At 36.3% G+C, this 16,210-nt stretch overlaps 1 protein-coding gene across 1 annotated transcript in view; it reads right to left on the bottom strand.

Moving 5' to 3' along the window:
- MLYCD (malonyl-CoA decarboxylase) overlaps positions 1–11,710 on the bottom strand; it is a 558,150-nt gene extending 546,440 nt beyond the window's left edge. The window contains 1 exon segment of the mRNA XM_053700801.1: positions 11,108–11,710. Coding sequence (XP_053556776.1) covers positions 11,108–11,683 — 576 coding nt within the window. The 5' untranslated portion in view covers positions 11,684–11,710.
- Positions 11,711–16,210: the final 4,500 nt, after the last annotated feature.

Consider the following 16,210-nt stretch of genomic DNA (forward strand, 5'->3'; position numbering starts at 1 on the left):
ATGTAGAACTAACTGATAGGAATGAATTCCTTAAATATAAAGAAAGATCTAAACTAAATGTCCCAGACAACACCATTATCAATGTACCACTAATTACTAACTATAATGATGACTTTAAAACCCTGAAAAATATTGTGAACAAACATTAGCATTTGGTACAAAATTATTCAATAATAGGCAATAAAGTCTCTCCTTATCCCAATATCTTATATAGAAAAGTGAAAAACCTTAAGACTCCGAGTGAGTTTAAGACCGAGCATCATAACAATAAACAAATCAGTTTATTAGGTAATGACATTAAGGGATTTTTTCCTTGCTTTGGATGCAAGTCCTGCCAATATAGTTGTAAAACAAAAAACTACATGTCCACACAAACAGGAAAAATATACGAAATAGATTGCACCATTAGATGCCAAGATAAAGGGGTGATATATATGATCCAATGCACATGTAATAAACAATACATTGGAGAAACAACCAGAACCCTTAGGGAAAGAATCCGAAAAACAAATCTTTGGACAATTGAAAAAGGAAAAAAAGATACATATTTGTACCAGCATTTCAAAGAAAAACATAATCTGTCAGACTTTAAATTTTGGGTGATTAAAAAGATTACACCTAATTGGAGGGGAGGGAATCTAGAAGTAGAACTCCTTAGAATGGAATCTGAGACCATATATACACTACAGACCCTTCAGCCCCTAGGATTAAATTTAGAATTAGAAATGTCCATATTTTTATAAATTCTACTAATTCTTCCATTACGAGTGGAAACACACATATGTCCCCCTTGAGTATTTAGTGGCATTCCAATTGCGAGTTGTCCTTTAGTGAAGTCTGTTCTCCACTATTTATATGTTCACTTATGCGGATTTATGTGTATATATATATATATATATATATATATATATATATATATATATACACATATATATATATACACATACATACACACATACATATATATATATATATATATATATTTTATTTTTAGGTCCAGGTTTATTAAAATATATATATATATATATATATATATATATAAATTAGAAGAAGTGATTCAAATCCGAGGTAGGTAAAATAAGAAGGCTTTATTGATATACATCCATTAAAAACACATGTTAGAGTAGGACTAACAGGTTTTACGCGTTTCGGCTGGGTGCCGTATTCATAAACCTGTGGGTGCACTAGCTGACAAAGTTTAAAAAGCATGCTCTAAGAGGTAATTGGTTGGTGTGAACACACCTACCAAAAAGTATTAACTCCTACCACACCAATAGTACAATTGCAAATGTATACATATATAAAATTTTCAAGAACAGGGCTTAAATCCATAATGAAACTTGAGAGAATATGTTACAGCACATTGAATTAGAACATGTAAGTTGAGGATTATACAATATAATATAGTATATTACCTTAATTACACACTTCAAAAAACATATTAATTGTATATGAAAAGACAGCAATGTTCTGTAATGTAAAGTTTAAGCAAGTTTATATACAACAATACATAACATTTTAATATACAAAACGTGTTAATAAACAAAACAATGCATATACGCCTGTATATATACACACACAACAATCACCTGTGAATGTGTAGTAAATATCATGTAATGGGTATATGAATGTGTATGCGCATATATACAAGGGTATAGGAAGTGTGTATATTGGTAAGTTTAAATGTAGTAAGTCACAAGGATAATTTATCAAAGAATGACTTCCTGGGAGTAACTATACAAAAAGTGACTTCCTGAGAGTAACTACACAAAAAACATAATATACAAAAAACATAATACAAAAACAGTATAAATGTGATATAAGGATATTATGGAAATCAACTGACTTCACTATGTCTATAAATGTAAATATCATATTACATTCCACTATATCACATCCAAAATTATTATATATTGTCCTTGTACATTAGTATATTATTTTTATAGATATTAACAGGAAGTAAAGGCAACAGAGGTAACAGGTAGGATCTAAACGTCTTTGATATAAATCTAAATATTAATTGGATATAGAAATACAAAAACCCACTCTGTTATCAACCTCCAATAGAATTGAACCGAATAAGCAAACCAAATTGTCACTAAATTAATCAAAAATATTAATAACAATTTATCCACTAAGAGAGATAAATAGATTTATTTAATTTAACTTACTTTAAATTAAAATAAATGAATGAATAAAGGACAATTCAATGTAATTCAGTCTAAAGTGATACAACTTATTTCCAATGATTGATTATGTCATATTCTGAATTAAAACCATGTGGAATTTGGGTTTTTAGTTTCATAATCCAATAGACTTCTTGTCGTGCAAGGAGGTTATCCCTATCACCCCCTCTTGTAGGCAATGTGACCACCTCTATTGCTCGCCATTTAAAAGATGAGACATCCTTTTGATGGACTTCCAAAAAGTGTCTCGATAGGGCTGAACATGGTTTTTCATATTTTATGTACCCTAAATGTTCACGTATGCGAGTTCTAACATCCCGACTGGTCATACCCACATACTGTTTTGAGTGTTCTGTACACTCAATAAGGTATATTACATAGCTGGTAGAACATTTTACACATCCTTTTGTGAGGAAGGATTCACCTGTTTTACAAGAGTAAAATTCTCTGCCCTCAGTCACATAATCATATGCTTTGCATCTGTGGTTGCCACATTTATATGTACCATTTACAAGAAGCCATGAGCTAGCACTTTTCGTTTTGTTTGGTAATTGGCTGGGTGCAAGAATGTTACCCAGAGTTAGATTGCGTGAATACACACACTTGAATCCTCTCTCAACTGTTTCTTTAAGGCAATTATCCCCCAATAAAATTGGGAAATATTTTTTCACAATGTCACATATCGATGAATAGTCTGAGGAGTATTTAGTGATGAAAGAAAGATCTTTGTCTTCACTATTCTTGTATACTTGGGTATGTAAAGAAGGTCTACCATCTTCCCAAGTTTTTTTGGCCAGATGATTGAGCATTCTAGTAGGATACCCACGTGATTTTAGTCTTTCCTTTATATTTGTAATTTCTATCTGGAAATCCTGATCTTTGCTACAAATCCTGCGTGCCCTAAGGAATTGACTTTTGGCAATTCCCTTAAACACGTGTGAAGGGTGGGCACTTTTTTTGTGCAGGATAGTGTTAGCAGAAATCGGTTTTCTATAGAGGGTAGAATAAATCTTATTATCTGTACAATTTCCACTTAGAGTGACATCCAGAAAATTCACTTGTGTCTTATGCCATTCAAAGGTGAAATTGAGGCCATTGTCACTATTATTGAGGTATCTGACAAATTTAGATGCTCTGTTTTCCGTAGATGCCCAAATGAAAATTAGATCGTCTATAAACCGCCTGAAGACAACTATTTCCTCTCTGAAGGGGTTCTCCTCATTGTACAGGAATGTTCGTTCAAGCCAACCCATGAATAGGTTAGCAAAGGAGGGGGCAAATTTTGCCCCCATTGCTGTGCCTTGTTTTTGTAGATAGAACACCCCCTCAAAGAGGAAATAGCTGTGCTTCAGAAGAAATTGAGTGACCCTTAATAGATAGTCAATAGTTGTATCAGACATGCCTGGATCTTTTAAAAGAAAATTTTTTTTTAGCTTCCAGGCCCATGTCATGAGGGATACTGGAGTACAGTGATACCACGTCGATGGTTAACCAACTGTACTCCTGTTTCCACTCAATATCATCAAGTAGTTTCAAAATGTGTGTAGTGTCTCTGATATGGCTGGGTAAAGCTTGTACAAAAGGTTGAAGGATTTTATCCAGCCAGTCACAAAGAGGTTCTAACAAAGAACCAATACCGGATACAATGGGTCGGCCCTTGATATCACTCAAACTTTTATGGACTTTGGGCATACATATATACACACACACACTTTCAACATATCCAACATTCCTGGTACTTAGTCGATGTTTTGAACTAATACCGACATCCCATATCTGTTTATTTTAATTGTTTTTATTAGATACGTTATTAATCATTGCTGTAACTGTTGCATAGCAAGACAATTGTCTAGAAGATCATATATGTAGCTTTGACTTATAAATACCTCCTTTATAGACTAAATGATTATAACCCTAAAGTCCACCTTAAATTGAAGAAGGTGTTGCCTTTATGGAATTTATCAAACCGCCTTGATCATTTAACCAATCAGAATGCAAGAATCACCTTTATAAGGGTGCACCTAACCTGTCTGGAGTATCTTGATAAAGCCCTCAGAGGGTGAAACGCGTAGAATTTACTCCAGAACTTTGTACTTCAACATTTGGATATAGTACAAACAATCCCCCTTTAGACAGCTCAAGACAATTGTGGTGTAAACCCAGCAGTATTAATCCTCAGAGAAAGGTAAGACGGTATCGTCAAAACTCACCAGCGCTTATTATTCTTTGCATCTTCTGAGCAGCCCATTCAGCCTCCGGATCGTTCACCACTTCGTGGGTCCCCGAGCCGGTACAAAGCACCTTTGACTGCTGCAGCAAATCCAAGCGGTAAGGTCAGCTTCCGTCTCTGTAAAATCCTGTTTACGCGCTCAGGCGTTCAGCGATGACGTCATCTGTCGGTCAGTAAGCCGGGTACTGTGCGCCTCTGGTCCTGGATACGCCGAGGTTTAAGCTGGTTGTTAGACAACAATGAATAGCGAAAGAAATCCAGCAAACCTCCCAGGCGTAAATTCAAAATGTTAAATTTATTGGAAAAACCGTGCAAAGTAAAAAAGTAAAATACAAAAATAGTCCCAGCAACCTGGAACAAAATAAGAAATCGTCCTACGCGTTTCAGCAAATAGTATTAGCCTTATTCATGGACATATTTTGCTCCTCACAAACAAGCCTATTTAAACTCACCCTTGTCATCAGGTGTGTAGGCTCCAGGTACGAATTTTAAAGGGACAGACTTTTAACATCAATTGAATTAAAGACAGACACACCATTGTGAGCCTTTCATTTAAAGAAATAGTGTCAGAATACTCTGTTAAGCCCAAATAATATATATCAATTGTAAACAGCAAAGAAATAATAATATAAATATACACTGTTACACAAACTCAGTTAGACATGAATAGTTATGTCTAACTGAGTTTGTGTGACAGTGTATATTTATATTATTATTTCTTTGCTGTTTACAATTGATATATATTATTTGGGCTTAACAGAGTATTCTGACACTATTTCTTTAAATGAAAGACTCACAATGGTGTGTCTGTCTTTAATTCAATTGATGTTAAAAGTCTGTCCCTTTAAAATTAGTACCTGGAGCCTACACACCTGATGACAAGGGTGAGTTTAAATAGGCTTGTTTGTGAGGAGCAAAATATGTCCATGAATAAGGCTAATACTATTTACTGAAACGCGTAGGACGATTCCTTATTTTGTTCCAGGTTGCTGGGACTATTTTGGTATTTTACTTTTTTTACTTTGCATGGTTTTTCCAATAAATTTAACATTTGAATTTACGCCTGGGAGGTTTGCTGGATTTCTTTCGCTAACATTTGGATATACCTACATTCATTCTACACTTATAAGCTGCGATCCAGCCCCTCAAGTGGACTCTTTAATTTCTATGATTTAGGAGCAAAAGCCACAGTTGAGGAGCAAGGATCTGATCAGCTAACGACTGAATATAAAACTTCATTACTACAACAGCGGATTCCTAATATTGCAAGTTTCTTTGCTTAAGCTTGCCGAAGCAGAATCCAAACAGCTGCATCCAAACATCTCGTTAAATACCAGCTAATACCTTCACACGCATAAAATCCAGCGTGCACCCTCACAGCCTATCAAAAGAGAGGTGTGATTTCCAACAACCAATAGCATCGGAGGCTTGTGTTTTTGTATCAAGCCGCAAAAGGGTACGACACACAAGGACGCTCAAAGAAGCGGTACACCAGCTCAGAAGTGTCTCCGATCTTCAACGGACATTTGTAAGGTACCTTACGGTTTGCATAATATGACTGTTACACACCTAAAAGTAGCGATATCGATCAAGTTTTAACTTCTCATTGCCTTAAACTCTTGTAAGGCCAAGTGACTATATACTAACATCCTTATAGGGAGACGTCCCTATGTTCTAATCATATGTTATTGCTTTTTATATGTTTTAAGATAATTAAATAAGGTATTTTTAGCTATCATATCTATCTCCTTATTTTACAGACACCATTTATATTGTCTGTATATACAGACTTATCTATCACATCTATCTCCTTATTTTACGGACACCAGTTATATTGCCTGCATATACAGACTTATCTATTGAATACATTGATACACCTCTATAGATATTTTATCTACAAATATTTATTCACTTATTTTACAAACCTTTTAGAGACTTAAACACATTTGACCCACGCAAGATAATTCTTTATACAATACACACTTTGTTACGGTAGTATAAATCCTAGCTTATTACCTTATAAGCGCCAGTGGTAATCCCCATTTGTACAATCTATTTTTAACCCAAACTACTGAGGAGTAGTAGTTTTGTTTCCGCTAGGCATTTAGGAATCATAGTAAGCGCCAACTCTCTTCCTTTCACATCACCTATGCGTTTAACCCCTTGGCGAAGGTTAAACACAGAGCTACAGGGTTGACAGTGATACAATTACTTGCTATAATGAATGAAAGCATGTAATTTTTTCACTTTAATGACTGTGTAATTTAAGAAATATTTTAAACCATAGGGCAGAAAGTCAATGAGAGGAAGAAAAAAAAAATAATAATAATAAATAAAAAAATCTGATAATGGATTGTCACTGTTTTAAAAGTACAAAATACTTGGACCAAATAAACAAAGATCTACATCAGGTGGTCCACAGTCCAGCATAACGTAGATATGCATCAATAATCCAGCATCTGCTCTCATGTGCTAATGAAGCTTGATCAGTGCTCCGTTACCATATGAAGGCAGATTGACAGATGGTTACAGACAGTCTGCAACATTCTCTGTTGGTGCCGGTGGAAGGTGTGGGAGGGAAGAGGGAAGACAGGTAGGTGACCCAGCAGTGGAGGGGGGGAGGGACCTTATGCTACAGAACATTTTTTTGAAGGGAGAGGGAGGGATGGGACCCTACACTATAGAAAAAGGGTGGAATAGGGGGTGTGGACGCCCTATATAACTATTGCAGTAAGGAGGAAGGTGGGGGGGGAAACACAAAGAAAAATAAATACATTTAAAAAATAAATAAATATAAACTGGGCACTTGCAGACAGCTGCCAGCTACCTAGGATGGCAACCACTAGGGGAAGGTAGGGAGAGAATTAAAGTGATGGTAAACGTTTACAAATAAATGCCATATATGTAATCTTTGCCATTAAAAAAGTATGTGTACCTTTTCTGTTTTTAATCCATTTGTGAAAGTGTTACATTAGTTCACATAGTATTGCTTCTATTGCAATGTAAAGCCGGCCCACTTTGATGAAAACTTTTTTTGTCTGACAATTTCTGTGAACATCCAATCAACATGTATGTCATATGAAAATTTTGAAGTCCAGCCCTTTTTAAGCCCTTAGAAAGCCTATGTAGTGAGTGGGTGGGACTGCTCTATTCATCACAGCCCAGCCAAAATAGCAAATGAAGGGGGTGGAGGAACAGACAATACCAAACTTGGATTATAAATCTTTTACTATAAAAAATACATACACTTTAAAAAAAAAAAAATATGTTATGTGTTTTACTTGAAAAGTTGAAAACTAATATATTTTTCATTGCAACATTCTTACAGTATGAAATGTACCATCACTTTAAGAGGAAGGAAAAAAAAAAGCCCTTGACTGCATGCTGGTGTTCTATGGAGAACTCCAATACTCTAATCTGACGTCACTTCAGGTGATTCCATACATCTGATTGGTCTGTGTCTCAGTGAGTGACAGGATTCACTATCTATTTTGCCTCCGTCTGGAGGGTTAAAGGTGGGCGAAGCCCCCCTTGTAAACCTCATTCCCCAAAGTTTACTTGGGGTGTATGCCAGAGGATTAGCGGTGCGCCCCCAAGACAGGCAAAACAGATAGTGAAAAAATAGAAGACTTACCGGAAGTGAGGTCACATTGGAGTTTTTGAGGAAATTGAGTTCTCGACAGAACACTGGCAGACTGTCTGCCAGTACCTAACATGATGGGAATGAGAGTAGGGGGTAGGGGAAAGACAGCTGTCTAAAAGGGAACAGGGAGAAGGGAGGGTTATCCCTGCATTACAATATTATTACCTTTACTAACTAGTTAATTAATCCCGTCCCTGAAAGAAATTTTAGAAGTGTGGTGCACATTTGCAATTAGAGACCTTCTAATTGCCAAAAGAACAAAAGCAAAGCCATGCATATCTGCTATTTCCAAATAAAGGGGATCCCAAAGAAGCTTTTACAATCATTTGTGTTATTGATTGCACAAGCGGTATGTAAATAATTTCAGTAAGAAACCCAAAGTTTGTGAAAAAGTTAATGATTTTTTTTTAATTTTATATGATTGTATTTAGCGGCAAAATGGTGGCATGAATTATACCAAAATGGGTCTAGATCAGTACTTTGAGTTGTCTACTTAAGAAAGATATACAGCTTTTGATAAGTAAATAAAAAAAAAATAACATTGCTCTATTTCAGTTTAAAGTAAATGTCAATTTTGATGCTAAAGTGCCCAGGTTTTTAAAAATTCGATTAATAACAGGGGCACTTTAATTCATCAAAATTTACATTTCACTCCTGTTGAGAAAAAATACTTACCTTTTAATCTTGACAGCAGCTCCAGCTTCCTCCGATCATCGCAAGCCATTTCTGACATCAGAAATGATGAATAGGTCATCCTCCAATCACGGCTTCCCCCCGGGGGAATCAGTGTCTGATTCAATGCCGTGATTGGAGGAAGCCGGATTCCTCATTTTAGACCTAGGAAGAGGCTTTGCGACGGGTGGAGGAAGCTGGAGCTGCTGTGAAGATTAAAAGGTAAGTTTTGATTTATCAACAGGAGTGAAATGTAAATTTTGATGAATTAAAGTGCCCCTGTTTTTAATCGAATTTTTAAAAACCGGGCACTTTAGCATCAAAATTAGCATTCACTTTAAATGGAATGATAGAAAAAAATGCTACAAATTCTCTGTTATTTTGGGCAAGTTCTCTGAAATTCTTGTTACAGAAGGGTTTAAAAGGCAACAGAACATTTTTTTTTAGTTGGTATAGGCCAGAACTCCCCCCCCCCCACCAAGTCTCTTTTTTGAGACTTGGATGTCTGAATCTCTAGTACATATATAATTGTATTGTGTGTAAGTAATGTTTGAAAAAGTGTATTTTACATAGATATGAACTCAATCCTTAATTGAAAGGAAGCTTATATTTAAAACCAACTTCACATTATTTTGGCATTATTAGGCATTAACCCCTTCCCGCCCTTAGGACATTCTATATCGTCCTAACCGCACTGGGCTTTAACGTCCTTAGGATGGCATAGAACGTCCAAGTCTTTTGGCTGTACTGAATGGGATGGCGGGCTGGAGGGCGTGCCTAGCAACATAGGCACTCCCCCCAGACACAATCCCATTTTAAAAATCACGCGATCGCATGAACGATTGCGTAATTTCACTTTTTAACTTATTGGTTTACATCTGAACTTTGTTCCTATGTAGACAAATAAGTCTGGGCAGGAAGGGGTTAAAAAATATTTTCATTCCAAAATAGAGACAGTAAACAGAATCTGCTGCCAAGTTATTTTGGAAAGAAATACTGCTGGTCAGAAATTATTCATTTTTTTTATAAGGTGCACAAGTTCAAAAATTTTTTTACCCTAAATGGAAATCTTTGGGAAAGCATGATATTCAAGTTTAAACCCCAAATTCAACATTTAAATGTATGAAAGTGATTTAAAGGGTTCATCCGTTAGTAAAATTAGTTTGGTGCCTGCTGGAAGAATGCAAACAAACATGTTTAAAGGAAATTAGGTCAATTTAATAGATACATGATCTTAAAAGTCATCTGCCTGGAACCATCACCCATGACATTGTTATATACTATGGGACTTCGAAACAAGCAGTTGTTCATGCAATGCAACTTCGTGTCAGTTAAAGAGATAGTAAAGGAAAAATTAAAAACTTTCATTAGTGCAATTTTAAAGAGACAGTCAAGTAAAAATGTAACTTTCACAATACAGATAGAGCGCACGATTTTTAATCACATTTCCATTTCACTTCCACTATCTAAATGTGCACAATCTTTTTTTAAATGTACACACTTTTTGAGGCACTAACTCCTACTGAGCTTTTTTGCATTTTGTGATTAGCTGATGGCTGTCACATGATACATTAGGAAGGAAAATGTAACTAAATGACATTTGTCAGGAAAAAAAATTATCTACTAATTTGAAATTAAAATTGCTTTTGCATTGTCTGTTTATTATGCATTTATTGGTTATGATATTTTGCTGTGTTTAGTGGTCCTTTAAACAACTTTATAATTTGCTTAGATCTCTTGGTATCATTTGTTGAAAAGCATAACTAAGTAGGCTCAGGGTCAACAATGCACCACTGGGAGCTAGCTGCTGATTGGTGACTGAACATATATGCCTCTTGTCAGTGGCTCACCAGATGTTCTCAGCTAGCCCCAAGTAGTGCATTGTGGCTCCTTTAATAAAAGATACCAAGAGAATGATGGACATTTTCTAATAGAAGTAAAATAGAAAGTTATTTAAAATTGTATGCTCTATCTGAATCATGACAGATTTTTTTTTTAGTTGTGTCTCTTTAAGCTTATTGGAAGGTATATGTGGTTCTACCACTACAATAACAATACACTCTAAAAATGTAAGTTTATCAATGTGTATCATGTATATGAAAGAGTGCAATTAAGGACATAAAGTTTATTTTGATTATGAAGCAAAGATAAAGCCAATTTCGACACACAACTGAACCCTTGGGGCTAGTGACTCAGAGTAAACACAATTCTTCTTGGTCCACTGATGGACAGTGCCATGTTTTACAAGAATAAAAAACAATGCATACAACATTTTAACATGCCCGTAAAGGCAATAAAAAATGGGGTTTTTTTTTTGTTTATTTAGAATTACAAACTGCAAAAAATAAAATAAAAAACATTTGCAAATTAGCTTACCCTAATATGAGGACCGTCTGCCAGCTTACTTCCAACACTCTCTACAATATCAGCTCTCAGATCCACCAAGAATTTCACTCCCCCTTCCAATTTACTGATATGACTGAAGAGCACTTTGTACTGGGGAGTAAGAGAATACCTCAACCTGTCCTCCACTTGTAGCACTGTGCCCATGTCCCTCTTGTATTGTGCTTGGATCACTTTGCTGCTGAGCTCTGCAACTTGGGCATGATCAGCTCCAAAGTCAGTAGCCAGCTTGCCTAGAAAGGTTACCCTCTGCCCTTTGTCTAAACCCCCGTAATACTGCATGAACTGTAGGCTCTGCTCATCAGGGGGTGGTGGGGTTTTTTCTTTGGTCTCATAGGGTGGCAGAGGGGGCACAGACTTGCTAAGCATGTCCTCCATGGCGGATATCATGCAGCAGCCCTGCCTGACAGGGTACCTTAATGACACTAGGGACTGGAGGAGGGGATGGGGCGCCCTGCCAAAACCGCACCACCCAGGGTTCAAGGGTTGTACCAAAGCTGCTACACGCTTTATGTGCTGCGGTTTGAGAAAGGGCAGATACTTCATCATGTAACGTGAATGTGTTCACTAATGTCACCTAAGAGCTTCCGGGTTTTCCACTGACATTAGGGCGTGGTCTGTGCATCCAATAGAAAGCGGTCTTTTTTTCACGTTGATAGTGCTATCAGATCGCCATGTTGAGTGTGGCAAGTGTCATTTACCTAAAATTATTATAGATTAGCAGAGTAACGTTAATGAGATCATGATCATACTTTGGAGGGTGGGTGAACTAGAACGAAATTTTATGATGAAATTTACGCATAGTAAATTTAGTTTGTGACATTTGTTTTATGTCAATGCAATTGTGTTTTCATAACTACATATAATTATGGCAATATAACAATTTTAAACAATGAATTCATAACGCATGTGTGTAAAAAAAAGTAATACATCTACAATATATAGAGAGAGAGAGAGAGAGAGAGAGAGAGAGAGAGAGAGAGAGAGAGAGAGACTAACTGCAAAGTAAACGGCAAACATCAGTTCTCAAATAAACGGGTTACAGCAGAGACATTCCTAAATTGTAGGTTATAAGTAATAGAATGTATAGGGTTATCATCTGTGTTTCTCAAGTTAAAAAATAATTAAATACACTGCTACCTTACAGGTATTTGTGCTTATTAGATTTTTAGTTGGAATGTAAAAGGCTGTTAGTAGTGGCATCATTCATGACTCAAACATATTTTCTTGGCCCATAGCTATGCCCTAAAAAAACTTATATTTCATTAGGTAGAAGGTGAAGATAGAGGTCATCCTAAAGATTAGTTTTTGGATTTATTTGGGAGCTCAGACCTATGTTAGAAGAACCCATATCATCTTGGACAACCAGAATTATAACAGTACCAAGTTATAGGCACAGTAATTTCTTGTTGGGGTTTCAGCCATAATTACCAGCAGTTATTGTGTGGACATGTCCCTTAGCCTCCTACAGCAGGACTTAAAGGAACATGAAACCCACATTTTTTTCTTTTATGATTTAGAAAGAGCATGCAATTGTACAACTTTCCAATTTACTTTTATTATATAATTTGATTCATTCTCTTGATATCCTTTGTTGAAAATCATATCTAAATAGGCTCAGTAGCTGGAGGCTACACATATATATGACTTGTGTGATTAGCTCACCCATGTGCCTTACTATTTATTCAACAAAGAATATCTGAAGAATGAAGTAAATTAAATAATAGAAGTAAATTGGAATGTTGCTTAAAATTGTATTGCCTTTCTGAATCATGAAGGAACAATTTGGGGTTTCACGTTCCTTTTAAAGTACTTTTCTGTAAGATCCTCTACTGTTTCCTGTACAGCACTGGATGGGCTCTCTACTGGATACAGCTGCATTTACTTGCCTGGTTGGTAAACTCAGTGGAGGGGTGTTGCTCTCAAGTAAACCATTACCATCAGCACTCAGCTATTTGTAGATACGTACACACAGTATTGCAGCATAGCCTTGGGGACTAAGCCTACCTACCCCTAGCCTAACATTTTGTTCACAAAACACTTCAAATGTCACAGAGATGCTTCTCTATGAAGACTATGGGACCCCACGTGTCCTCATTTCACCCCTGAAAAGTGATTTTTTTTTGGGGGGGGTGGGGAATGTTTTAAAAAAAAAAATAGGTGTATGGCCCATTTAATATCTGTAAAAACGCTTAAAATTCTCAATGCTGGGCACCAGAGCATCACGGTTTGAGTCTCCTTACTCCTGGGACCTAAAATTTATATTGTTTAATTCAAAACCTCTGTTTTTTCACTTTTTTATGTAATAGACATTACTGGCGGGGAGTGGGCATTTTTTTTTAGAGTTTATAATTTTTCTGCTTTTTCTCCTGCTTGCCTCAGCACAGAAGCTGCTTATGTAACTGCATTTTCTAGCAAGTTTGTGTATTTTACAATTTTTATTAGTTACTTAGTACCTCATAACAAGAGCTATTGAGGGGGTAATGGTGTTTAAGGGGCTGTTTGGAAACATTTTTTATTCGTATGTTTTCTCTGAGTGTTTTTTTCTGAGATAAAAATAAAGGCTGCGTAGCAGTAGTGATTCATTTTCTACTTTCTATTGTTAATGCATTGAAGTTTCTGCAGTTGCAAGCTGACATATCTGTCCCCAATTTAATATAATCTGAACCCCACTCAATATCCATTTGTACTTTTCAAAACTGTCCAGTATCTCCAAATAATTAGCTATGCAATAGTTGTGTATCACAGGTTATGTATTTACCTTCACAAACAGCAGTTGTTCCCACTAACTAGTGTGTGTCCTGCTCCAATATTTATTTCTCAGGGTCTATCTACTGATTTTATCCCTGCGTTTAAAAATATATCGTGCTCTACTATGGTTGAAATTCTAGCGACTTTTCCCAGACCTAGTAAGCAAATTGCAAGTCTGTGGAAACTGCTACTACTTCTAATGCAGATTTTTCAATTTCCTATTCTCAAAATCAAATTGTATCAAATTGCACACATTTTCCAGTATTCTGATTCAGAGGATTCACAGTCTGATTCTGAGGCAGACTCCTCTTTCAGGTTTAAAAAGGGATATTAAACCCAATTTTTTTTCTTTTCTGATTCAGATAGAACATATAATTTACAGCAACTTTCTAACTTATTCCTATTATCAATGTTTATTTGTTCTCTTGGTATCTTTATTTGAAAAAGTAGGAATGTAAGCTAAGGAGCTGGCCAATTTTTGGTTCAGCACTCTGGCTAGCGCTTGCTGATTGGTAGCCACCAATAAGCAAGTGCAACTCAGGTTCTGATTAAAAAATTGTCCGGCTCTTAAAGGGACACTGACCCCAAATTTTTCTTTCGTTATTCAGATACAGCATGCAATTTTAATCAACTTTCTAATTTACTCCTATTTAATCAATTTTTCTTTGTTCTCTTGCCATCTTTATTTGATAAAGAAGGCATATAAGCTAAGGAGCCAGACAATTTTTGGTTTAGACCGATGGACAGCACTTTTTATTCACCAATCAGCAAGAACAACCCAGGTTGTTTACCAAAAATGGGCCAGCATCTAAACGTACATTCTTGCTTTTCAAATAAAGATACCAAGAGAATGAAGAAAATGTGATAATATGAATAAATTAGAAAGTTGCTTAAAATTGAATGCTCTATCTGAATCATGAAAGAAAAAAAAATGGGTTCAGTGTCCATTTAAGCATGCATTCCTGCTTTTCAAATATAGATAACAAGAGAAAATACATATATTTTAAACAGACAACCCAAGGTATTGATCTAGGCCCATTTTGGTATATTTCATGATACCATTTCACCGCCAAATGCGATCAAATAAAACAAAATCGTTATTTTTTTCTCAAACTCTGGGTTTCCCACTGAAATTATTTAAATACTACTTGTTCAATCATGGCACAAATGGTTGTAAAAGCTTCTCTGAGATCCCTTTTGTTCAGTAATAGCTTTGCCATTGCTTTTTGGTAATTAGAAGGCCGCTAATTGCAGCTGCGCACCACACTTCTATTATTCCCAGCAGTGAAGGGGTTAATTAGGTAGCTTGTCAGGTTAATTACCCTCCCACCTGACACTTCCACCCCCTGATCCCAACCTAATCCCTCCCAAATAGCTCTCTTCCCTACCCCACTTCCCACTGGTCACCCCATCTTAAGTACTGGCAGACAGTATGCCAATATAAAAATTTAAGGATTTTTTTCTTTTTTTCTGCAGTGCAGGATCCCCCTAACCCCGCAACCTCCCTGATACACATCAAACAGCTCTCTAACCCTCCCCTCTCTAACTATTGCCGCCAGACCCTCCACCCTGTTTCACTGAAGGCTGCAAGAACTCATTCTTCCATTTCTCTCCAACTCTTCTTCTCACATACTGTCGATGAGTGAACCCAAATATTTCAAACATGGATTTGTCACTCCATAATACTCTTTTCCACTGATCTTCATTCCAATCTTTGTGAGCTTTAGCATATCTTAGCCTTTGCACCCTGTTCCCCTTCAGAAAAAGTGGTTTCTTGGCTGCTACCCTTCCACAAAGACCATTCCTGATGAAGCTTCTTTGGACTGTAGAAGGGTCAACTTGGTATCCCAATGAGCTAGGTCCTTGCTGTACTTCTGGTTCCTCAAAGAAGAAACTCTGAGAAACTTCAGATTTTGAAAGTTTTCTTGGCCTTCCAGTCATTTTTTTGTCTTTGACCGCTCCTGATTCTTTATACTTCTTTATAACAGCTTGAATGAGTATCCAGTTTACTTATTTCCCTTTGAGAGTAGCCTTGCTGATGCAAACGTATGATTTTATGTCTGTCAAATTCTGTGATCTTTAGCATTTTAATGGGATTATGTGATTGAAACTCATACCACATGTGTATGTGATGCTCAAGCTTGTCATTTCATTCTACAAACCTGGTGTAATTGCCCTTTTTCACAGCAGTCATTTTGACATGAAATAGTAGGATAAATACAGGTGTTAGCAATGACATTAATTAGGGTTTCATTCCATTTAGGTTTACGAGAGCCAGGTTTTTGCTATTGCTCAAGTGTAAGGGGAGGTCACAATAAATACTTG

The sequence above is a fragment of the Bombina bombina genome, chromosome 1 (assembly GCF_027579735.1).
Source record: "Bombina bombina isolate aBomBom1 chromosome 1, aBomBom1.pri, whole genome shotgun sequence".
In the NCBI taxonomy this organism is placed as follows: domain Eukaryota; kingdom Metazoa; phylum Chordata; class Amphibia; order Anura; family Bombinatoridae; genus Bombina; species Bombina bombina.